Here is a 26,947-nt window from a genome sequence, read left to right on the forward strand (position 1 = left end):
ACAGTCCTGCATACATGCTGTCTTCAACACATACAAACAGTGAGTCACTCATTCATGCACCTATGCACTACGTAATACCCCCCCACCGAACAATACAGACACTCAGACACTCATACTGATACTCAAAAAACCAACTAATAACCTATATAGACACTCATGTAGCTACTCCCCAACCCATGCAGCCACTTATACACAAAGTGAGAGACTGATACAGATATTTACATATTTAAACATTACTCACTAAGCCATGTATTCACTAAGATACACTTAATCAATCAATTTTTCAAAAACAAATCATCCATTTAGACACTTATATACCCATTTATTCTTCCATCGACCTTGAGATATACATATGTAATTTTCAGAAAAACACACATTCACTGGATGATGTCATCAGTGATGTCATCAGTGATGTCATTTGAGATGTCATGAGTGATGTCATGAGTGATGCCACTGACCATGTCATGAGTGATGTAATATGTGATGTCATCAGCAGTGCATTGCGGGCGCGCGAGTTATAGTTAGCTGAACTAACTATAACGGGGGAATTTCAATGGTTTTGTACGAGTGAAAAGTCCAGCTAACTATAACGCCCCTGAAACCTATGGTTTTTTCACTGAATATATTATACACATATATACATATATCTTTCAGAGTAATAAATTAGATATAAAAATACTAATTTATACAATGTAAAATAAATATTTTGATCAATTATGTGACACTATATCTATCTATCTATCTAGCTATCTATCTATATATATATATAAATGTATATATATAAACATGCATACATATACGTGTGTGTTTATATAAGTATATACTTATATATATAGTATTAAATATGAGTGGAATATATTTAAGGTTCATTATAATCATTGTATATGTTAAAATATTTAACATTTACTACTTTAAACTCTATATTAACAAAATCAGCATTTTTGTCTACTTTTGAAAATATTTTTGTCAATGATATTTTTTACTGTGATTTTGTGTCAGTGAACCACACTGGCAGCAAACTCCTGGTTCTTGGAAATGAAAGAATGGAGGGGGCCAAATCATATGAAAATTTGGGTGTATGGATTATCGAAAGAGGGCATTACCAATCTCACTTGAACATGCTAAAGAGCATGGCCACTGCATTGCTCTTTGTATTTCAAAGCCTATAAAACCTATAAAACAAACTAACAGGCCCAGATCTGGCATCGCTAGGCAAGGTAATCAGAAGCAAATTATTGCTGGAATTCTGGCCTTCAGAAATAGGCTCAGTAGCTGGCTTGACAAAGTTCAATGTAGATGCTACTGTCGCCTCTTCCACCTGCCAGGTTACACAACTACGGCACAAATCCGTCTGGAATTCCATTTAACAAGACAAGATGTAATTCTATATTTCATATTTGTAGTGTTTTGCATGAAGCTTACAGTTGCCAGTGAAGATGCCTTAACATATCCAATATGGTAAAGTTAAAAAAGAAAATCCCTCTGGAAGAACTATTTGAAAGAATCAATACATCATTTGAAAGCGCAAGAGTTATGGGAAAGCAGCATCCTCCATTAAGCAGCTCCCAACTGTGCTACTGAAACAAGCAAATATTATAACAACAGACCAGGATCTACTGGAATTAGGTAGGATGGCTCACGCAAAGGTAGCAGTAAATCTCTATGACCTTACGAACTGGCCAGCATTTTTAAGCCAACCACTCTCCCTGGCAGCAAAAATACAACTGGAATGGCTAAGGCGTGGACGAATTCCCCTCAAGGCATGTCATTACGGCCGTCTCAGAGGCAGCACGGACCAGCAATGCTGTCTGCGTGGCGTCGATTGGCATCGATTAGTCCATGTGGCTTGCATGCGAAAGTATTGGTGGGCGCAAAGGGGCTACTGGATACTTCCTATCTTTTAAGATCAAACTATACGGAGCTTTACCAAGGGAGAGGTGTGGTGCCAGATCGTCTCCGGAGCACAGGAACCGCAGTGTGTTCCCTGGCGGCAGCTCAGCATCATGTGACTCTGGGTAATGGCTCACTTAATCTTCCCGACAATCTGTAGCTCCTTGAAACCTTAAGGGGTGATATCTTCACGCTTTAAAAACAGGAATTATTATTATTATTTATTTCCAAGGCTACTGAAACCTAGGTGAAGAGGGATTTGTGCCAATTGACAGTAACAAATTTGAAATTTATGAACAGTGCAATAGCCACACTGAACCACGCCACACATTTTTAACACTGGAGGATGACATCAGAGAGCCCTTAGAGCATTTGACCCCAGTTTTCTATACAAGGAGCCGTGACAGCAATCATTTTCCCTCTTGTCAGCCTTCCGAATTTATCAGATCAGTTGTCTTGTACACTTTGTTGCATGGCTCTTCTTCTGGATTTGGAGAGTCCCATGCACTCCTACTTGGTATACCTTTTTTGATTGCCCTAACGCTTGCCCGCTTGAAAACATTATGCAATGTTACAAAATGTATTTTTTAAATCCACCTTTAAGGGCATCTGATATTTTTATGATTCTGTTATACCCTGTCTGTTAACATTCTCAGCACACTTTTTTAAGACCATTTGATACTTCATGAAAGTTGTAATTATTGTATTTAATCGTACAGGAAATATATATATCTTGAAAACGTTGTGACTGTTATTTCACAATTTATGATGAAAAAAGGACATATCAATTTTAAAGCCTATGATTCGGAGTTTCAAGGTGTAATTGCTTTGGTTTCTCTCTTGTTGGATACATTTCAGTGATGTTAAATAACAGAATCTACTTTTAATGACCTTATATGCATGTTGAAAAACAGTAAAGGATAGTGGTCTTCATACATGACCCAATGGCCGTGAAACAGCATCTCATTTTTCAAAGACCAAGACACCCTCTTAAAGGTCTCATGTAGAGGAGGAATTAACAGGACGTCTGCCCAAATTAGGCAGATGCTACTACGCGTCTCTTCTCAGGTCTCATGCGTCATTAAGAGGTCAGGGATAGACGGTTTTCATGACAGCCAAACTGATTCTGGTTTTGCCCTAGGGGAAAACCTTAGTAACAGAACCTTTACCAGTAGTAACAGTATCAAAGGAACCTCTCAGTACCATTTCTGTTAGTGCCTGCTCTGCCTGGTCATGCCACATTTGACAAGGCAAACCAGGATAAGCTCAGAAATGGCTACCACATGCTTGGGACATCCACTGGCACGTGCTTGGGACATTAGGTATAATATTTCTGAGTAAAGCTCATTCATCACCCCTGTCTTCCCTTTGAAATCATATAATAAGGCAGGTCTGTCATGCCCCAATGGCATGGTGGAACTGCCATCATACCTTTTTCCCTCAAAGCATCTCCCGCCATTGATGGGCAAATCATTTTATATGCTAAGCCCACTGAACAGAAGGTCAACTGTAGATTTGTCAGATTGACTGCTCCTAGAGTGGTAGAGGCAGTGACATTACTGCCCAAGCATCACATCAGAAAGCCTTACCGACAATATGTGAAGATGTATACTTTTTGTTTAAAAAAAGGCTGCACTAGGGAATATAAGGCCATTCACTGATGCCATGGCATCACTGGGTTTTGCTCCACCTTCTTGACTCCTGCGCTTCCGGGCTACAACATGATGCATGCTAGAAGCAGAAAGAAAACTGCTACCAAAGATCCTGGTCCAGTTGAATCCCTCATCTTAGGGATCCACTGATGAAAGGCACAATACAATGTTCATTGATTCCTTTCTTCTACATCTTTATTGGAAGGGAAATGTTCTCTTCTTCTTATCTGGATGGGTAGACACAGCACCTTTTCCTAGCTAATAAGTTCACCATGTTACTCACCTTCATCCCATTGTAGAATAGTAAGATGAGACACTGTGGCCCTTATTTTGTACTGCAAGTAATGTTTGATAGGCGCAGTAACAGAAGGTACGGGGCCCATCAGGGTTTAACAGAATTTGTAGACTGGGGACTACACAATTTTCCCCAGGGTCTTCAGCATCTTATAGCAGCTGAAATTCATAGGTGAAAATCCGCTAGGAACGAGGAAGAATCCATGAAACCTGATATGTTCTATAACAATGTCCATTTATTCCCCTTTCCTTAGTTGACCCTCAGGGTCCTACTTGCAATGGGCAGGTTTTTGCAACCCCTACAGATACCTTTCTAGTAAAATGATCTCAATGAGCCAGAATCACCAGACTTATTAATGGGCAACTCCTAATGAGAGGCCTCATTGTAGTGTTCTCTCCTTTGCCCTTGGAAAAGTAGATCACAGCACATTTGTTCCTCTTCTCATCTTGAAGAGCAGAGCACACTTTCATACCACCTTACTCTTTGGACATGTGGAGCATGGTACTTCCATACTGCCTTGGAAGAATAGAAACTAACATTCTGATTGCATCTCCTAACAGCTCTACATCCACTCTCTGTCCTCTGTCCTCACCAGCAGAGTATAGGGGCCCTATTTAGAATTTGGCAGATGTCAGTTCGCCGTATAACATGTGCAGCAGCATTGACTATTGCAATTGTAATATGGCAGATGAAAAAGCATTGAATTTAAGGAAATGGCTTTTTTTTGCGTGGTCACCTCCATTTGTTGACTGATATTGCTGTTTTTTTACTGTGTGCACTGGGACTCTGCTAACCAGACTGCAATGCACGAGCTCTGAACCATATAACATAACGAAATTGGCTATACTCTTGATTAGCATATTTAAGTGCACCAAGGACCTGTAAGTTAAATGTTACTAGAGGACTGCAGCACCCGTTGTGCCACTGACTACTGTGACAGTGTAAACACGACTGCCTGTCTCCCATTGCAGCATGGCTCTGCAGTTTTAAAACTGCAAATTTGGCCTGCCAAAATAACTGCTTTTGACAGACCAAAACCTTCCTTTTAAATATTAAGAAGTCACCCCTATATTGGCTTTACTGCCCATAAGGCATGGTGTGTGCTATTTAAAAGTAGGACATTTAAAGGTTTAATGTTAAACGTGTCCTGGCAGTGAAAAGGCCCCTAAAGGTATTTTAACTGTAACAGGGTTGGCTGTTCCATAGGAAAGAATTGGAACACAATAGTACATATAACAAGCATTGGCATAGCCAATAGGTCTCGCCTTTGAGACCTTATAAGTGTTTAGCCATGCAACAGTTGCATAGCTAAATACTTATAAGATCCCAAAAGTGAGACCTATTGGCTATGCCAAGCGGCCGTGCGGCCGCAAAAGTGATCGCGATCAAACATCAAGCGGCCGCAAAAGTGAAAGCAATCGCGGCCATGCGCGGCGCGCGTACCCACGCACATGCACTGTAGCTCTAGGCTGACCTGGTAGCACTTTTTGGAGCCCTCTCAAAAAGTCTCACCAGACCAGCGCATGCGCTGGGTCAGGCGAGACCTAAAAATGGCTAGGAAAAGCCTATAAATGTCATTCTCTAACTTTTTGAAATATTTATTAGAAGTCTAATTCACTGATGAAGTCGGATTTGCAATAAATATTTTATAAAAAGGTACTTTTAGAAAGTCGAAAGTTACCTTTTCACTACTTGATGCCTCTGTGGGCGCATTTGCATGCGCTTCAACTGTCCCCCAGGAGTTGAACAGCACACTTGATAAGATATGAAATGGCTTCCAGAACTTAGGCAAAAGCCGTGAGTGTGGAGCGGTGTTATCTTCCTCAGGAACGATGTCCATCTGGGCTGTGCCCAGGAACTTGATTAACTTCAAAGAGGCCCACTCTGTCATCGGCAAATGTTAGCTGACACCTGATCAAGGCCCTTCTTTGTTCGAGCAGGCACCAATTCCAGTTGGAGAGGAGGTGCCACCACAATTGATTTGAAGTGACCACAGAAGAGGAGTTGCTCCTTTCCCTGACCACACCTCTGGGGTGGGTCCATAGGTCCTGCACAAGGGGAGAGGATTTTCACTATCTTGGATTTAGGCAGAGAGGGGCACTGTGTTATTGTTTGTAGAAGGGCACAAAGGAACTGATGCAAAAGTTGGTAAGATAACTCTGGGATCTTTTTCACACTTGGTTAGGGAGGGGCCACGAGTCACCCCCAACCACAGGCTAGTGCCAGGCATAAATTGGGCATCCCCAGGGTTCCTTTTCAAAACACTACTTGACCTGTGAACGATATAAGAAGGACTACACCTGCTGCTAAGTAACCTGAAAGTGTGGACCCACTCCTACTTGTGCCCAGGACAAAGAAGTGGACTCCAAGGGTCAGTTGGCTGATCTCCTGTTAGGCTACAAGGACACAACAAACTGCATGAAGTCCCTTTTTCTGAAGAGCCTTGCTAACCAGTTCCAACAGGACGTATCCTGAGGACTCCTAGTGGCTTCTGCTGAGTGAGTCTTGACCCCTCCAAGTGCTCTTCCTGAGGTCCTAGGCCCCTTCACTGTAGGAAAGTGTACTCCTCCAAACATTATGAAAACACTGGGACTTCAAGAATCAAGTTGCTCTCACTCTGAGTTTTTCTGTAGAGGCAAATCCATTTCAGCAGAATGTCACATAGTGGATATATGGCCTCTTGGAGCCCTGTTCCGCCACAGCATGCAGCCTTGGTCCAAAGGAGGAATCCAGTTTCCAAAAAAGTGACTAAGACTAAGTCTGAAAATAGAAATCTTCACCAGGCGAAGGCAGAAAAAGTATCTGGTCATTGAGGGACCTTTCAGAGGTATAAATTTTGAATTTGTCCACCTTGGAACTTTCTCACAAAAGTCAACAGCTTCACGGAACCTCGTCCAACGGCCATGCGGCCTCTTGGAGCCCTTCTTAAACACAGAGTATTGGCTTGCTCCTTTGAGGATTTTTTAGTTCCATTTCAGAGACTAGGGACCTGATTTAATGTTTGGCAGTAAGGATACTCTGTCGCGATGAAGTATTCTTACTGCCAAGAATGTGGTATACCTGTTTGATTTGGATGCGGGTGGGCTATAGATTTAATCAAGTTGCAGCTTAGACTACTCTGTTTCCGTCGTGATTAAACCTCGCTGGCAGCACTGCAGAGTAAGGGCCGTCGAAGGCATACCTGTAATTTCACCCACCTAATTTAGATGGGTGGAATTAGAGGTCAGTTTTCACTGTCCTTCACTGCTAGGAACACCCTGGCAGTTAGGAGCAGTGAAAACTGCTAAATGCTCCCCTCGACGTAGGAGAGGGTTCCCATGTTGAGGAGAGCATTTTATTTTTTATTTTCTAAAAGAAAATCCCATTTATTTTAGAAAATTCAAAAGAAAAGAGTTTGGTTGACGGAGCCATGCACCAAACTTTACTAAGCACTGATAAGATGAACCTTGATGGCGGCTCCTGCCAATGCTTGAAGAAATGATTACCTGCTTGACGGTCATTTCTCAATTTGGAGAGGGTACCTTCATCAGGGTGAATGAGTAATTACTCCGTCACCCTGGCGGAGAAACAGGCCGTCCACCAACTTTTAAATCAGGCCCTACATCAGAAGGTAACATTTGCAACCTGGTTTCTGTATTCAACTAAAGCTCCATTGCAGTTGGCCATAAATTGACCCTAGGTCTCGGTCAAGCGCACTAGAAGACGGTAGTTGGCGATTACTGCTTTTTGACACTATTTCTGTTAAAACCTTTAAAAATACATATCTCCGGTTCCCTTTATTGGATTTTTGTTGTTTTGGTGTTATTTTGTTCATTACATTATTTTCCATTTGTATAAATTAGAGTGAGATTTTTATTGTGTTGTGTTCTTGACATTTTGACTGTTTTCTCACTGCAAAATCTTTTACACATTTTCTCAAGTCAAGTCTGACTGCTATGTGACATAGTTACTAACGGTTGAGCTCGGGTATAAATTACTGAAAACCTTCACTGGGCCTAACAAGAATAGTGATATTATTACTTGTACTGGACTACCATTGACCTTAACAAATTACCCACTTTCTCACAGTGATATTTTGGTGAAGTATCCCACCCTCCAACTCCAAATAGGGCCTTAAGTATTTTTGTTGAGTGGTAGGGGCATTCACATAATTATCAGTAATTCTCATTGTGCCTCAAGACCCTTTTGAAATTTTTTGAAATGCTATTGTCTGTGCTTTTCATGTGGAATGTGTTTTTTTTCAACTAGCTTAATTGAATAAAAAAAAGACAAATAATGGCATCCCACTGCCAATCTTGGCAATCTGCACTTACTTCTCCAGCTCTGTGGTGATAGAAATCTCTAGCTTCCGATTCTGTCATTGTATGTTCTTCATTGGCCAGGATCTCAAATCCCGCCTCCTGGATCTGAAAAAGAATCAATTTTGAAACAGATTTATATTAAACCACACTAAAAGGTGAGACCAGGCAAGGCTGAAAGCAGCTACGTGCTACTGCCTTCTCCTGCAGCAAAAGAAGCTGTCTATGGGAAACATATAGTAACTTGTGCTATGTAAATAAAATTGGCTAGAGAATGTTTTGCAGCTTTGTAAGGCTGAATGTAACTTTGTAGTGCTTAATGTAACAAGTGTGCTACAAGACTGCAAAAAAAGAAAGACTAAGCCAACCCCACCGTATATGAAACCTGCATCCTTCTGTTACATGTTTCCAGCTAGGTGCTTCCAGAGATGGACTTCATCTGGCGGGATGTTTTTTTATTGTCCATTTAGCGCTAAGACACCTTCGGGTAATTGCGCCCTCTATAAAATTATTTCATTCATTCATCAGTGAATATTCGACATATAGACCAATCCTGCCACTTTGTAACCGGGAGCTAAGGAGATGACATGAGGAAATTGAGGTTATATACTAGAGCTGACATTTTCCCGCATGGAAAGACATAGGTCCAAAACTATGGGCCTTATAACGATGTAGGGCGGACTTACGTACGCCTGACACCGTTGCAGAAAAGGAACTGCCCGATCTTAGGTCGGCGGTTCTGACAGCACTATTACCATGCAAGCCTCCATTTGTCAATGTAAGCTTGTGTGGCAGGGAGAAAAGGCCCGCAGCACAAGCTTCCATTGACAAATGGAGACTTTGAAACATCCCTGCACCGTGTGGCAGGCACCAGTTATGGTGCCTGCTACACAGTGCAGGGATGTTTATGGGGCACTATAGGTCCCCCCTAGGCCCCAAAGAGGAGGGCCCTGCTCGTGGCCCCCAAAGACATTTTCCAACAGCAGTTCCATGTCGGAAATGCCCACATGGAACTGCTGTCGGAAAGTGCCATCATAATCCCGACGACGGAGCCGAGGCTGGCTCTGTCGTCACTGTGGATCATGATGGCTTCTGATGCACAGACAGGGAAGCACCATGGGCGGTCCCTCGCCCGCCGCATCATAATGCAGTGGGCGGAACGCTGTGTGAGATGTCGGTGGATCCGACAACGACGTGGCGTAGGTGTTGGACCCACAGCCGTAAATTTTTTATGCAAATTGATCGGTTATGTCCTCTTCCATTAATGGCCTTATTATAATTAACTTGTTTTTTCTGACTGGCAAAATTGCCTAGGGCTGGAAGGCAGGGGTGTAGCCACGTTTCGTTTTCTCTCTGCGCCAATTTTACCTCCCCATTTTGAGTTTCACATGCAGGAATAAGAAATAAGCTACAGGTGCTTTGCTAAATAGTGCCTAATCACACCATTACAACATGTAAAAGTCATAATGACGAGGAAATATTATTCAGGGCTATTCCTGGAGAAATGTTCGCAAAGATAATATTGAGGATTCAAGCAAACTTTCCTCAGCTCTCTGTATCCAAAATGGGGCACAGACACTGTTTGCTCTGATTTTGGAGGGTGAGAATAAGGGCCTAAGTTCTGACCAGACCTGGCTTGCCATTTTTCTAACAGTTCCGAATATTGTGGGTCTGCACTTATGCTGCAGACATTCCTCATAATCCTACAGTTTACACTATTGCTGGTTGTGCTGGAATACCTGGGAAGGATTTCAAAGTGGTGGATCAGCAAATGCAAGTGGGAGATAATCTATGTCATAGAGTGTTTTGGTGTTAGGACATGTGAAAAGAGATGTGGTCAGCAGACTTCCGGATGGAAGGCCAAAGAAACAGGAACACAAGGTAGTTGTGCACTATTTTTAGTCTCTTAGAAATGACAATGTTCCCCTAAGATCGCACTGGAAATCGTTGTACTTATCCACATACGGTGATTTCCGAGAGCAGAGGGCTAAACATAGCTCTGCATATAACCCACCTATCCATAGTAGACTTTAAACAGGGTCCAGCCCATGTTACCTTTATGAGTAGTACAGTGACAACGATGAATGAGTCCCCATTGAATTACTCTGAGAATGACTGTTGTGCTGTAGGAATGATGTCTTATGTTGGCAAGTTACTACGTATGGGCAGAAGAGAGCACATGTCACACCATGGAGGAATAGGTCAGCATAGCTGCAGACTTGTCGGAGTTTTCTGTCAGCATGGAGTGCAGACTCCTCAGCATGGAGTGCAGACTCCTAGGGCGGCTGCAGGGTAGCCACAAGTGGAATAAGCTCCTCAAAGGCTAGGCAAGGTTTAGAAAATATTTTTAATAAGAAAGTGGAGACCGAACAGTATCAATCCACACAAAAAAAGGGAACATGGCTGAAAACCAAACAGATCTCTTTGTAACTGTGGATGCCCTGCTTGGTCCACCTTATGTGGAACAGGAAGATCGCCAATGGAGACAAATGTAATTAAGGATATGAGTGATAAAGCTTTTCTACCAGCTGGATTAAATCATGAAAAAGTATCGGCTCGGCGTGGTGTTGGCGATACTAGTCACCTTCCATCACTTTCGTGGGAGTGATACTCACACACCCTGAAAGATAGCTGTGTTGGAAACATCTGAGTCCAGTCAATCAAAAGTGACAGCAGCTACTGAGGCCACTTACTTTCATAATGATCTCATCTGCTTTTCCGTGAGCAACAGCATCGGGTTTGATGATCGCGAACGTGCACGATTTGCCAGGTGGAACTACATAAAAAAACATAAGACCCAACAGTTAAGGCTATAATTGCTTTTCAGACATCAGAAACAAACGGTAGACCAAACAGTGTTGATATTTCTACAGCTTCTTCAGATGGAAATAATATTGAGGACAAATGATTAAAAACAACCCATTACTTTCAGGAAGTCCATTAGATGCTATAATGGAGCATAACGACGACTCTTAACTGCCAGCTGCCACTCTCACGGGCCCGAGGTGAAGGCAGGGCCCCTTTAAGAGAGGGTTGGTGAATTACTGCAGCAACGGGAAATAATGCTCAATTTTATTTGGATGAACGACTGCATTAGTGAGAACCCGCCATATTTCAAATATCTCTACTCTAGAATATAGATTGTGCATTGCCCTGTTTCTTAAGATTGGTAAAACAACAAGTTTTCTCTCCTTGAAAATCTTTCTAAAATGCAAATGCTCCAACGCACTTTGAGAAGCTTTACAGGAATGGAAGACGTAATTCATGGAAGGATGCAGCTTTTCCCCGTGTTATTTCAACGGGTTTCAGAACAAGGTATAGGTTTTTAGTGGGTTTACAGGTAGGCGCTACTAAACACCACTAGCTGGAAACCCATAGTTGAGTTTCTTCACACACTGATTCCCAAAAACTAGAAGCCTGTTCAACTAAAATATATACATCGAACCTCTGTTCACACAAAGTTGTGGCTCGAGTTCGTAATTTTCAAAGTTGCATTATTTTTCTCGCCCTGTATCTGACAAACGCGTTTCAGCCATGACGTGTATATATATACACATATGTAGCAGTGCGCCTTAGGAATTTCTTAGAAGTCCGTCTTGGCTCACAGCACCCACTGCCCCTTCCAGAGATCCAGAATGCCAGTGCCAGCAGCACCTATATCAGTGAGCAGAACTGGCATCAGCATTCTGATATTCACCAGCCCGTTGTCGGTGTAGTGGTTGGTGACAGACACAGACATCTCATATGGTTGTATTGTATTCATATGGCATCACTCGAAGCACTGTTTACTGCTGGAGCTTGACCAAAGCTGATCTGCGTATGACTGGGACTAATCTGTGGTGGCATAGTGGACAAAAGCATATGGGTTGGCTGTTTTTGATCACTAAGTTAATAAGGTATTTTGGAGCATGTATATTGTAATTGCAAGCTCTTAATAAACACATTTAATAAGTTAATAATGTATTTCTACCATGTCATCCAAACACCACTCTAGTGCATAAGATAGTGCATACGTTCAGGTGCTTGAAGAAAATATAAAAAAAATGAGGCCCATCTTCCGGCGGCACAATGAGTAAGAGCATGTTGCTCTAGCAGCATCATACAAGCAACCTCATACAAGAATGGTGGAGACAGTTCATGTAATGATGATCAGTAAATGTTTTTTTGATCTACATATCTGAAACATTGGTGGCCAGCTGGTTGTCAAGTAGAGAAGTATTCCTCCCAATGTGAAAAAAAAGAGTACAAAGATAAGTTTAGAAATATACCCAGGTCATCCTCTTCAATCTGTAGTTGAGTGGCAGCATTTTCTTCTACTTCGTTAAAGAGAACAACATCCTTTATCTAGAAGTAAGAACACATAAACAGCTGAATCCACCAGCACAGGAGAATATGAGGATATAAACAAAGAAGCTCATAGCTTTCAATGCCAAAGGAGATGCTACCTACCGTGGCAGTTCACTCCTTTTGCCACCAACTCCCATGGCTGTCTATGATTAACAAACACTGAGACACTTGGAAGGAAAGTCTAACTATCGTACTAGATAAAAAATGACAGCAATGTGTTTGGAATTTGTTGAGTACTAGAATTATCACCTATTAAAGGTTTTGCCATTAATACAGGGCATTACGTACATGTGGTGCTTACTGCACCAAAATTCACTGCCTGCTATTTGTCAGGCATTTTTCCTCTTTAAATTTAACTGGGTTGACCTACCTAAATTTAAAGATGGGCTGCAGTCTACATCACACCCAGTAATTACAGGGAGAGATACTTTTGCGCAGGGATCGCAGTGTGGGCCTATGAATGGTAGCACATGATAGTTTATGATGCACAAGTCAGCACTCTTGGTATATACGTTTTTATTAAGAAATGCCTAGTTTTAGCATTAAGAGCCAAATGCAAAAACTCAAAATTGGATAATAATTTGAAGGCACTGTCACTTTAACCACTGCCTTGTTGGCCAAAGCCAGATTTCCTTCAAAGATGCTGAAAATCACTATCATGTTTCACCATCTGGTTGGTGCACTCAGCCAAAGTATCTTAAACTTTCGTGAGTTATGATTTTCTTTTTCACAAATGTGCAGTGATGTTCATCAGAAAGGGAAACGTGCCCAGGGGCACAGTCTTCATCCGATGGCAGTAGTCATCACACTCAACCTCAGAAAAACAACTTCTGGACTGTTGATTTCCGTCTCCATGAAACCTCCCTTGTTACCTACTGCTCAAGTGCAATCACCCTTCCAACACAGGAATCAACGTAAAGTTGCTTGCATCACGGCGGCTCTGTCCAGGAAAATCTCTTACCACTTTGCGTTCAGCGCTTTGGTCTAAAACTTTCTTCTCTGCTGTCAATTGCTCTACAATTGTTCTCTGTAACAAAGGGGCGACTGCTCCTCTCACCACGGCCACCAGATCCCCTCCCTGTGAAGAACAATGATTACATGAAGAATGAGGACAGTTTCAAAACGCACTCTACGTTCTTTCTTTTTACATTTTCACATTTTCTATCATATATAACGCACAAATCAGCTCCAAACCTTGCAACAAGCAAACCCTCACACCATGCATCAATTGTTCTAAAGCTCTTTTGTAATATAATTGTTACATATACTCAGTTCCCAATGCTCATACCAACCCTGCGCTGGAACGAGATTGTACGACTATTTAGGTTATAATGTACTCAATTTATATCGCTCTGTATAGATCACCCATATTTCTTGACGTCTTCTTTTCTCTTGACTGTATCTTTCTGCTGCTGGCAACTTCTCTAATTCTTTCACCCGTTCTTCAGTTTATTTGGTTTCCAGCTCTTTGTGAACACACACTGATCAAGCAGGAATGATTTTGGCCAAAGGGCATTTGGTGTAAGTTGCCGGCCACTGATCAAGACAGCTATCCCATTCTTTTTAAATTCCACACTTCTACTTGCGCAGCTCGTCCATATAATTTGATTTTTAATGTATCCACATTTTATCAGCAGGCGGCCATACAAAACATCGAACATGTAACACTTGTCAGAGAATAATAATTGTATGTCAAACTCATCAGGTGCCCATGCATTCGATGTCAAAAAATCTACGGGCTGGCCCGAAGAGATTCACGAGAGTCTGTTTAATTAATTTTTTACAAAAAGGTGTATGTTATGTTATGTTAATTGTATTTCTTAAGCGCGGCGTTTACCCGAAGGTGTTCCTGGCGCTGAGTGCTGCCTTCCGGTTGATAGGGTGTGTGTTAACCTAAGAGGTAAAGAGCCAGGTTTTAAGTCCCTTCCTGGATGTCAACAGGTCTGTGGTGTTCCTGAGGTGGAAAGGAAGCTCATTCCAGGCCCTGGCTGCGCATGTAGTGAAACTTCTCCCCCCGCCCCCCCAATTTGCTTTTTTAAATGTGGGTGCTACCACAAATCTTGCTCCGGACGATCGGAGTGCTCTCTTTGGAGCATACCATTTAAAACACTGTTTTAGGTGTTCCGGACCTCTTCCATGGAGGGCCTTGAAAACTGTGCATACGGATTTGAATTGAACCCGCTGTTTGACAGGGAGCCAATGCATCTGTTTTATTCCTTTTTTAATTGAGACAAATTTTGGTGTTCCAGTCAGAAGTCTTGCTGCTGCGTTTTGCACAAGCCTGTTTAGATGTTTCTTCTGGATATTTAGGTATAGACTATTGCTGTAGTCCACATGTGATAAGATTAAGGATGTAATCACTACCTTGTGGCTGCCTGCTGGCAAGAAGGACAGAATTTTCCTTATCATTCTAAGAAGATGGAAACTTGTGGAGCTAACCGCATTCACCTGCTCTTCAAATGTCAGTTTGTTGTCAATTAAGACTCCTAGGTTTTTCGTTTTCCCAGTTGGCTCCAGGAGCATCCCTAATTCTTCTGGCCACCAATCTGGTGTCCAAAAATTGGCATTGCTGCCAAATATAAGGACCTCCGTTTTGCTTGAATTCAGCTTCAAACAGTTCATGGTCATCCACAGCCTGACGGCTTTCATGCAGTCGTGGAACTTTTTCCCTTTCTCAGCCTCTTGTCCAGGTCGTAGTGACATCACTATTTGCGTGTCGTCTGCGTAGGATGTCAGCTGGAATCCAAAAGATCTGATTAGTGCTTTCAAGGGTGTCACATAGACATTAAAAAGTGTGGGACTGAGCGAGGACCCCTGTTGTACTCCACATGGCAGGGAAAAAGGTTGTGAGCGAGTTTTATCAACGTCCACAGTCTGATAAACGGTCCATCAGAATATCGTGATGGACCGTATCGAAGGCCGCGGAGAGGTCCAGCATGATAAGTGCTGCATTACCTCCGTGGGCCAGAGCTTCCCTTACTTCCTCCGTGGATTTTATCAAGGCTGATTCTGTGCTGTGCTCTGCCCTGAACCCATATTGAGTGGAATCTAGCGAGTTCCTTACTCGGAGATGGGTACTGAGTTTGGCCGGTAGTTGTTGGGGTCCTTATGGTCGCGATTATGTTTTTTGAGTAGTGGGAGAATGAACGCCCTTTTCCATTTCTTAGGGAAATGCCCTGATTCAAACATTGAATTGAAAAGTGGAGTCAATGCCATGCTGATGAGCTCAGGAACTAGTTTGATCACCGAAACTGGGCAGGGGTCGTTTGGGGATCCCGATTTGATTTTACCTAGGATTGGTTGAGGCTCAATTATGTTTCTCGTCGGCGTGGCTGGCTCCATGATCTGTGTAGTTGGGGAAAGACTAAACGAGGAAAAGATAGCTTCCGCTTTCTGTTGGAAGACTGTGGCTATTTCTTCGCAGAGCTCTGGACCGCTATTAGATTTTGGATTGGATGGGGCGGTCAATTTGACTACTGTTGTGAAGAGTTCCTTCATGGAGGATTTTGCCTTTGTGATTTGCTCTGTGAAGAAGGTCTTTTTGGTATTGAGCAGTAGTTGTTTATAAAAAGTAATGCTCTGTTTGTAGGACTCTTTGTCAGCATCATTATAGCCTCTCCTCCATTTGCGCTCTAATCTCTTGCAAACAAGTTTTTCCTTCCTTAATTCTTCAGAGTACTAGGGAGCTGAAGGCTGAGAACGTTTCGGGGTCCATAGTTTCACTGGGGCTAGTTTTATGCATGTTACATCTATGCAGGCTGTGTAGGAAGTTGTTGCATCCCCATCATCTGCGGGAAGATGGTGTGCTGTCGCCCGGAGAGAAGCAGCTAGCTCATAACTATTTATTTCCTTCCAGGCTCTTGTTTCAATCTCCCTTTTTGGTCCTCATATGATACGATGAGGTTCACGAGGTGTTAAATCACATAGAACGGCGGCATAATCAGTCCAAGTCAGTGGTAACACCTTTGTGCAGTTTATTAGAGGATTGTTTGAGAATATCCCATCTAGTGTGTGTCCTGCCACATGTGTTGGACCCTCTACGAGTTGTCTTAGTTCCCCACTGTTCATCACCTCTACCAGACTAATTGTGTCCGGATCGAGATGTTGTGAAAGAGTCGCCACAGAGCCCGACCTCTAACAGAGTCCCAATTGACGCTAAGAAGGCGCTTCTTGGACCTGGAGGTCAATAAAGAAGAATACCCTTAAAGGAATTCTGCTGGGCTGTGTAAAATCTAAACGATAGTGCTTCGCAGTCCGTGTTGACTGCATGTGACAAAATAAATGTTCTTTGGGGACAATTAATTTACTTTGACCTTTCTTTCAGTTTTTCGGGGAAGAGGAAGACCTGTGGAACGTTTCCAACGGCGCCACCGTTGCTCAGCCAGCACGTCTTACTTTGAACTCACTCCAGCACCAGTCTCAGAGGGTTAGCGTCTGCATGCACACGGTTTGCGCCGCATTTGATTAGCGACTGCACTCACTTCCCTTCTCCTTCTTCCATATTTTGCTGGGGGAGTTGGGGCAGGCGGGATTGACGTCATCCTGACCTGCTACAATATAAAAACTGCTTTTAGTGTACGAGACAAATTATTTTGTTAGTTCTGGAAAACTGTATCTTCCGCTTCTGTCTAGGGTTGCTTTACCTTTTTGAATAACATGCACAGATGCACTCCGTAACCGAAAGTACGCTGCCTTGCCCTCACAATAAACGTTCACTTGCGGAGTTGATCCTCTAGCTTGTGGCAGCAAGGACAGCCGTTGCAGATACCACACTATCTGTCCTAACGAACAAAAACAACACATTACATACAGATGTCCCCTAAGCCGAACCTCCACTAAGCATCATAAGAAACACTCGGCTATTTTAGCCGCTAAATCATTTCACCACTCCAGTCCTCTTGATAGTATTATTAGGCTTGTGGAAATTGAGTACCAATATCTGTCACTAAACTAGAAATTCTCTCACTCTAAATATAATTTCTGAAAGAGGGCTGATCTTTAGGCATGCAAGTACTGAAACTGAGCAACAAACTGAGGCCTGAGGAATGGGAGTGATCAGAACGAAGCAGGATTGCAGAGAATAATGCTGGAGCATAAACATATTGGCTCACAAGGCAGCAAACAGGAGGAGTCGTGACAGATGAAGCCACAAACAATTCAGCAATTGTTTATGAAGTCCAGAGTCTCGAAAATCTTGAGAGAGGGAAACAGGTTGCAAATCTCAAGTGAAAATGTGCTGCCCGCTGCCATCACCACTAGCACCAGTACCTCAGGTATGAGTGCGGCAAAGCACCCACAATCAGCTGGGATGAAAGACATCAGTGAGCCAGAGTCTTCAGTTTTAGTGCAAATGTGCTCCTTACAGGGTGGGTCAGCACCGGTGTGCAAGGGGTGCATTCTGGTTCAAGGTTCTGAACCAACGTGCCGGAGTGCAAGGACGGGTAGCCCCTGTGCCTGGATTTACAATAGCAGTGGAGTGCAGAACAGGCATCCAGAAAGAGACCACACTCCAAGCCCAGCATGAACTGGGGCGCACTGTAACAGCATTGGCGGCCCACAACAGATGAGGCACGAAGACTCAGAATGCACTGCGCCTAGTGAGCGTGCACTCAAAACATTTTAAAAGAGACTGGCACCTGTGTGCCTGGCTAGAACATTGTTACTTAGGCTGTGGCTGGGTTGCTCCAAATAACAATTACCTACTAGATAAGTGGAAAACCAAAGAATCAATATAAACTCCATTATTTTGAATATGCCCCAAACTATCATTTTGCTCCATTTTGATTTTGAAATCAACACTGCATTGATTCAAGTCAACAATCCTGCATAGGATTTGATCCAAGCCGATGTTGCCAAATTGTGAAGCACAGCTTTGTTTTCACCAGTGTAACTATCAAAAATGATCGTTCATCATTCAAACGGATGGTAGGGAACGTAACAACATAACCATGCTTTAATGTCCGCACCTGTGTAAGGGAGAGAGTAAAACAAAACTGAAAGTGCTAGTGAGAACCAGGTGCTAAGAAAAGGAAAGATATGAGCAGGAGAATGTTGTGTATGGGAGGTTAAGTGTGTGAAGAGGGCAAGTACGTGGGGTTTGCAAGGGAAAGAAGAATCGATAAAAGAGAATAGAATGTGCTCATGCGTTTGTGAGAGGAGCATTTCATTCAATCAATCAATCAGTATTTGTAAAGTGCACTAATCACCACAGGGGGTATCCAGGTGCTTTCATTAGGAGGTAGGAGTGTCTGTGAATGAAAATGGGATGGTAGGAGAAGTGTGTGGGTGAGATAACAGGAAAGAGGACCTTTGAGAGGAGGGTGTGAAAAGTTAATACTAGAATGTGTGTGAAGGCAAGATTTGAGAAAGGCATGTATGAGACATGAGAGATGACTGTCAAGAAGCGTACTGTGTGTGCTGAGCTTGAGGGAAGTAAGAAGGATAGAGAGGGCCTGGTTTTAGTGGATGGACATGTTGTAAATTGAAACAACGATGTGATTAAGCATTTACTAAAGACATTAATTCCCTTCCTCTAGATCATGTTTTCTCTGTTATGTTGACCGAAGTTCGGACTCCATTTTGTATTGTCATGCTTCCACGTGTTCCCCACGAGAAGAGTCCAACCTCTGTGTTAGTTGCTCTTGTAATCTGCCTAGTAACAGTCTATAAATAGCTCCTTTGTCCATCTGGTACATGCCCAGACTCGACCACATCTGTTATCAGTTAGCCTTGCTTGACCATGTTTTCGCGGGCTCAAGGAGTGTGTTAGCTCCGCCTACATATTGATTCAGTATCGAAAATGACCATAAATGGTAATGTTCTTCGGCCTCATGTTGTATCCACCCACTTATGAGCCCCTCTATTGTGTATAAAAGGGGACCATGTACGTAAGTTCTTTGTGCTACTCTATGCAATACTGAAGAGTGTTGTGTGGATTGTAGGACCACCCTTAAGGGTTAATAAATGCTGTCTTTATACTTTGCAGTTTCCGTGCCAACTTCCTTATAGATTCCATTACAGGAGAGCGAACCCTTGTGTCCTGCGGGCCTAGCTGGGGCCTGTACTCATCAATTGGCGCCCGTCACGTGGGGCTCATCGGCGACTCGGATGCTCGAAGGACTGGTCGCGACGAAGGTGAGGAATTTGGCCAGGGACGTGATCACTGCCAGCGGCGTCTTAGCCCTGGCATCCCGAGGTTTTTTCTTCCTTCCCTTCCGAGCTGACCGTCTGGGTGGCGCCGGTCCTCGACTGAGACCTCTTCTGTCGGTCCTGCCGTGACAGCCGTTTGGGCGATTTTGGAGCTTGGCAGTTGGAATCTGGACTCTTGATTGGTAAGAACCGTTGTACGGTACTTGCTCCGAGTTTTTTTTTGAAGCCTGGTCTGGCTATTTGAGTTTGATTTGTGATGACTAGTCATATTTTGTATTTGACTTTGTGAAAATATATGCGTTGCAACACATATAGGCAGGTAATGTGGAGAGATTTCTCCGGAGTTGTGTAACCTTGAACGGCGCAACGATTAAGTGCCATTTTCTTTATAATATTGCATATTTTGCATTATTTCTGAGCATGCCTGCTTTTAGCGCACTCCGTAAGTGGTGTTGCTGCTTTGGAAACCGGTTGAACCTCGAGGAATCTGCTCCGGCTCCCCCAGAGGGGACTCCTAATAGGGATATGTATGTGAAGCATGGTCTTTCTTCTATAATGTACAGCACAGTATGGAGGAAATATACTAAAAAAGATCCTGAGTTGCGATGGCCTTTGTATGGATCGTTTGATATACGTAAGATTGAGTATGTGGAACAGTGTATGTGTAAACGGCGTGCTCGGCAGGATATGTTTGAGTGTGTGCGGTTGTGGGTGAAGGAAGTGCGTAAGCGAGCGAAGCGTGAGAAAGCGCTGTTTGATCAAGAACAACGGAAGAATGATCATGTGCGAGCACAGGAAGCGAGGCGTCGGGAGGACAAAGAACAAACGGAGAGACAAGAGAAAGAGCGTAGGCTGCAAGTCTCGGGTCAATATGCTGTTCGGCAGCCACTTTATCCTGTCCTTAATAATATTGATGATGATTTTTATTTACTAGATCGCTCTCCGCCCCCTTATGTGGGCGCATCTGCTCCGAGGCCACAAGATTCTGACCCGGTTCCGGGTAAGGTAGATATGCGGTCCATGCTGTCGACTGAGCAAATGGCTGAGCTTCGGCAAGTTTCCTTCCGTGCACTTAAGGGCAAGGTGTCCCTGGATGAATTGTTCCATACTTGGGGGCCGTGGCAGGAGAGAGAGAAATTGTATTTTTTGGGTCATTTTGCTGATGAAGTGACTGCTGCTTACCGGAAATATTCCAGTGTTTTTGAGCCTGATGATGTGACATTGGATGCTAAAGCATTGCATAATGGTGTTTTCTCTCCCTCTAAGGCTCCTGACACGGCTCGGCGGCTGTTCGCTTTGCGGGACGCGGTGCTGGCCCTTAAAGGAAAAGCGCGCCAACAAGCAGGGGAGGTGAAGCAGTCGGATCCGTGTACAGCAGAAGGCCACTCATCCACCTCCCAGTCAGATAAGGATGGCATAGTGCATGTTAAGCCAATGCGAGAGGCGGCGCCTTTGTATGTTCCTCCTAAAGGAGCGGGGACTAGCTCGGACATTACCTCCGCCGATGCTAAGGGATATTTTGTGTATAATTGGGTTTATACTCCTTGGCATAGAGCTGATGTTATGGCCTTAAAGAATGCGTTGCCTGATCCCCGCAAGAATCCAGCGGCCTTCTACGAAGAAGTTGAGGGGGCCTTGAATTCTTGCGTTATGACCTTAGCAGATATAGACCTGTTCTTTGGCCTTATTCTACCACCGGATATGTGGCGATCTGTCCGAAAGGTAGATGATATAGTTGCCTTTAAGGCTCGGTGGTCTGACCTTGAGGATGAGGATAGGGAACGGAAGCCCGCGCAGAAACCACCCCAGAGTATCTTAGACCTCCCTGCTGCTATTCTGACTAAGTTGAAGACAATTATCCCCCCTAAAAAGATTGACTGGAATATGTTAGCTTCATGTAAACAGAAAGTTGATGAGTCAGTTGCGGACTTCTTTACGCGTTTTGAGGAGACGTTTCATGATTTTAGTGGCCAGTCGCTTACTGATGATACGGGTCGCCACCTCTTTGCGGATAAATATGTGGCTAATCTGCTGCCGGCAGTTGCGACCCGTTTAAAAGCGAGCGAAAGTTCTTGGTCTTCCGCAACACCGACGGCCCTCCTGACTATCGCCCAGTATTATGAGCGTCAGGAGCAAGAAGCAAAGGGCCAGGAGGAAAAGAAATCGAAGGATTTAAAAACAAAGGTGATGTTGGCACAAGTACATGGCCCGCCCCGACGGGGTAGTAATAGAGGTAGGGGAGGATCTAATGGTCCTCCCTCGGGCCGATCTGATTTGAATAGGAACCAATGTGCGTATTGTAAGCAATCGGGTCATTGGGCTAGGGACTGCCCGGTGTTGCATGCTTCGCGTCAGGGGCATACTCAGGGTGGCCCGCGAGGTAGAGGGGGTTTCTCGAACTTTAGAGGGAACTCTAACGAACAGACTCGTTTTGACTCTGCTGGGCAGCACCGAGATAGATCAAATGTTTTCGATCGCCAGCATCAGTATCAAGTGTCGGGGATTGACCGATCGGGGTACCATGACTCTCAGCATGCATAGGAATGCGTTGGATGGGGGTTAGAATCAGTTGAGGTGCCGGTCGATCAGAAGGGTCCTTATGTATCGGCTGAGGTTTTGGGCTCTACTGATCAGTTCCTAGTGGATACAGGAGCGACACGTAGTGCGCTGTCTAAGCAATTGGTTCCGGGGGCTCCCCCATCCGGCTTAATGGTCACATCGGTAGGGTTTGACGGTACACTCTCCCGAAGCCCTCTTTCGCAGCCCCTCATGTTTAAGGTCGATTCTTTTTCTGCACCCTGTCCGTTTCTGCTCGCCCCGTACACACCGGACAACATTATGGGCCTTGATATGTTAAAGCATTTTAGGGCTACGATCCGCTGTTCCCCTGCTGGTGTGCGGGTAATATTGAATGACAATTACCCCCGGTCTGAACGGATGTGTGCGATGTCAGAGGATGCGCTGTTAGCTACCCTCCCTCGTGCTTTGTGGGCAACGTCGTATACTGATGTGGGACAAATGGTGATTCCACCGGTCCACATTAGTGTCCAGGAGGGGGCGGTGTTACCACGCCTCCCACAGTACCGTATTTCCCAGGAGGGCGAGGAGGCTCTCGTACAGATAGTGCAGGATTTGATGGCGGTAGGGGTAGTGGAGGAAGTCCCCTACAACATTTGTAACAGTCCGATTCTTCCCATACTGAAAAAGGATACGGATGCCAGAGTTTATCGGTTTATAATTGATTTAAGAGAAGTAAACAAGATCGTGATACCTCAGTACCCAGTGGTTTCCGATATCACGACGTTGCTTACTTTGGTCCCGCCTACGGCCACTATGTTCTCAGTGATCGATTTGAAGAATGCCTTCTTTTCCATTCCCATTCACCCTGATAGCCGGTATCTTTTTGGGTTTACATTAAATAATAGATCTTATCGTTTTTGTAGGATCCCCCAGGGCTACACAGAAAGCCCTAGCATTTACAGTCAGGCTTTGAAAAGACAATTGGATTCCTTTGTTCTGCTCGAGGGGGTCGCCCTCATTCAATATGTCGATGACATCTTGCTGGCGGCTGACACCCTGGAGTTGTGTGAAAAAAGTACGTTATCCTTACTTTCCTTTTTAGCATCCCACAATCATAAGGTATCTAGGAAGAAGTTGCAATTCTGTAGACCAAAGGTGACTTATTTGGGTCACCTTTTGTCTAAGGAGGGACGTGCACTCACACCGGATCGTATCCAAGTAATTTTGGACACACCGAGACCGTCCACGCAGAAGGACGTGCGTGCATTTTTGGGTCTTGTTTCTTTTTGTAGACAATGGATATTGGGGTTTTCACATATAGCTAAACCATTGTTAGCCCTCTTGACAAAGGACACGCCTATCCCAATCCCTTGGTCAGATGAGTGTGATACTGCTTTTCAGCAACTACGACAGGCCCTTTGTTCAGCACCAGTGTTAGGGACCCCTGATTATGCAAAACCCTTTTCATTGTATGTGCATGAGAAAGATGGATGTGCATTGTCAGTTTTAGTGCAGATGCACGGCGATAAGCAGCGCCCTTGTGCATACTTTTCGGCTGTACTTGATCCTGTCGCCCGAGCATTACCAGGGTGTTTTCGCTCGGTTGCGGCGACAGCTGTGTCAATACGCCAAAGTGAGGGAATTGTGTTATCCCATAAGCTGTTGGTATTAGTCCCCCATGCTGTCGATGCCCTGCTTAATCAAACGAAGACGCAGCATTTGACCAGTGCCCGCTTAACGGGATATGAGTTGACGCTTTTGGCTCCTCATATTACGTTAAAAAGGTGCGTAACGTTAAACCCGGCAACATTGTTGCCATACCCCGAAACCCAGCCTGAGGCGCGGAGAGCACATGATTGTATTCTCGTGACTGAGGAACAAACAAAGGGTCGTATTGATCTCCAGGATACGCCCTTTCCAGATGTAGATGGAGAACTGTGGGTGGACGGATCATGTCTGAAGCTACCAGATGGTACGACTTCAGCAGCGTATGCAATTACCACGTTGCAAACGATAGTGGAGACTGCACGCATACCACAGAAATCAGCGCAAGCAGCGGAACTGATAGCATTAACACGAGCATGTGAGCTCAGTACAGGATTATGTGTGAATGTCTATACAGATAGCCGCTATGCCTTCGGAGTAGCGCATGACTTCGGCCTACTCTGGAAGGAGAGAGGGTTTTTAACGTCACATGGAGTACAGATAATGCATGGAGAGTTAGTTCACAATCTTTTAACTGCATTGACATACCCAAAGAAAATTGCCATCGTTAAGTGTAGCGCCCATAGGAAAGTAGTTGACAAAGTTGGAGAAGGGAATGCGTTAGCAGATCGAGTAGCACGGGAGACTGCGATGCAGCCCGGTGCTACTGCCATGTATGTAGTAAAGTCACAGGTGGAAAGATGGCATGATGCGAAGGAGGAAGTGCGGGAAATGCAAAGGGCCGCTTCTGACAAAGAGCGGGAACAATGGGCTAGTGAGGGAGAACTGGATGACGAGGGCTGCTGGAGAAATAAGCAGATGGATAGATGGAAATTACCTACGGCTTTTGTACAGCCTATGGTTCAGATGGCACATGGGCTAGCGCATGTTGGAGCTTCAGCAATTGTAAAATTGCTTACCCAAGTCTGGGAGCATCCAGAGATTGCTAGCACGGCAAAGAGGGTGGTGCAGACTTGTATGATCTGCTTGAGGTATAACCCAGGAAAGGGTACTCGAACTCCAGCAGGAGGATTTGTGACACCCACTGCACCAATCGAGGTTTTGCAGATGGATTACATCCAGCTTGAGCGCTGTAACAATTTGAAGTATGTTCTAGTAGTGGTTTGCGCCTTCAGTAAATGGGTTGAAGCGTACCCTACGAAAGACAATACTGCAATGACTACTGCGAAGCTGCTGTTGAAAGAGTTCTTCCCTCGATATGGCGTCTGTAGACTTCTGTGGAGTGATAATGGGCCTCACTTTGTAGCGGATGTTATAAAGTATGTCTTGAAGGGCCTGGGCATCACCCAGAAGTTTCACGCGGTATTCCACCCTCAGTCTGCGGGACTAGTCGAGAAGTATAATGGTACACTGAAGCTCAAGATCGCTAAAATTCAAGCTTCGACGTCTTTGACTTGGCCAGATGCTCTACCACTGGCGTTATTGTCAATTAGATCGGTACCACACTCTCGAACTGGCCTTACACCGTATGAGATTGTCTTTGGACGCCCAATGAATATTTGGGGTCCACCAAAGCCTAAAGCTGTGTATGATGTACCTTGTGTAATGATGAACGATTATCTGGCACAGTTAACGGATAACTTGGTTTCTATTCATCAACAGGTCCGAGAGGCGCTCCCTGATCGGTCCACCGGTGAAGGACATGGTCTCCGACCTGGTGACCACGTGATGGTGAAAATATTTGACAGAACAAACAGCTTGGAACCGAGATGGGTGGGTCCTGAGCAGGTCCTCCTCGCAACGAGGACGGCTGTGCGAGTCTCCAACAGAAAGAATTGGATCCATTCCCTGCACTGTAGGAAGGTGCCGCCCGGATTGGTGGAACCTGCCGTGCTGACCGATCAACGAGAAATCTTGGCTGCAGAGACAGGCCGTGCTGCGGAGCCAAACGCCACTGAGGAGCTCTTTCCGGACCACGCGACTCCTGGAGGAAGGCGATATCATCTTCGACCAAGGAAGTGAGTTTTCCAGTACCGGGACATACTGTCAGAACGGCCCTTGGGTTAGTGAAACGGAGAGCCGATGAGGCAAGGGGGGGGGATCAGCCCTGCATTAGTGTAGCGACACCCGTCTTGGCCCGTTGGTGAAGAAATCGACCGCTGCCCAAGGGGAAGAGTTCTGACAGACTTTTACTTTCAGGAAGATATTGGGTTTTTATTTTTTGACATGGAGAAAAAGAAAATCCTTTGCGCATTAGGGTTCATGTTGACAGTAGCTATTGTTGGGATAACCACATGGTTTGTGGAGGATGTAACTCCCGCTCGGAAAATGCTTGTGTTGACAACTCCGGTGCCTGAGGAGCACTACTTTTATACATTACCGTATCAAGAGTTGAAGCATCGACAGTCTTATTTGAATAACACTTTCATCCAGATGCTGCATCATACCCACGTTGCTACGAACGCTACGAACTGTTGGATATGTGGGATGATGCCAGCCCATCAGAAGAAAGGAGGAACGCCATTTATACCACTTCCTTTCTCTCATAATGGCTCTTGTAGAGCATGGTATACTTTGCTTTTTGCCACTCGGAAACCGACAGTGGGACGATTGCTCTTCAGACTCAATAAAGAATGTCATCAAGATAAGAATGGGTATCCGCAAGCGAATGGGACAATTTGGGAGTGGGAAGAGTACCGACCAGACAATGAATCCATTCCCTACATCTTCACGAACACAAGAGACACTGTGGGAAAGGACAAATTTGTGATTCAAGTAGCACAAGCCCAAGCGGACCTGTGTGTCCAGAGTGTGGGTTTTATTCCTGTTGGTGTTAGTGATTGTATTACTGTTCTGAACATTGATGGGTTGAACAATAGTACCTTTTTAGCCTCCCATAATACGTACTTTGTGTGTGGAAATAAAGGTTATTACCGTCTGCCGGCTGGGTGGTCTGGGGTATGCTATGTATCATTTCTATTACCTCCTGTATTCCTAGCACCCGCATCTTATCATAAGGATCTGAAATTATTGAATAATGTGACTGTAAATAGGTATAAACGTACTTTATCAATTGATGATGTAGATCAGACTGATACCAGTCTGCAACAGTATATTGATTTTAACTTAGG

General features: G+C 44.3%; 1 protein-coding gene across 3 annotated transcripts in view; it reads right to left on the reverse strand.

Annotated features, from left to right (window-relative positions):
• Positions 1-26,947, reverse strand: part of NME9 (NME/NM23 family member 9) — a 592,734-nt gene that overhangs the window by 322,463 nt on the left and 243,324 nt on the right. For all 3 annotated transcript variants that reach the window (XM_085648664.1, XM_085648665.1, XM_085648663.1), the window contains 4 exons: positions 13,444-13,560; positions 12,404-12,479; positions 10,829-10,911; positions 8,151-8,243 (listed from right to left, as the gene is read on the reverse strand). In XM_085648664.1, the coding sequence (XP_085504790.1) occupies positions 8,151-8,243; positions 10,829-10,911; positions 12,404-12,479; positions 13,444-13,560 (369 nt within the window). The remainder of the gene's footprint in view (positions 1-8,150; positions 8,244-10,828; positions 10,912-12,403; positions 12,480-13,443; positions 13,561-26,947) is intronic.

The sequence above is a fragment of the Triturus cristatus genome, chromosome 3_2 (assembly GCF_964204655.1).
Source record: "Triturus cristatus chromosome 3_2, aTriCri1.1, whole genome shotgun sequence".
Classification (NCBI taxonomy): Eukaryota; Metazoa; Chordata; class Amphibia; order Caudata; family Salamandridae; genus Triturus; species Triturus cristatus.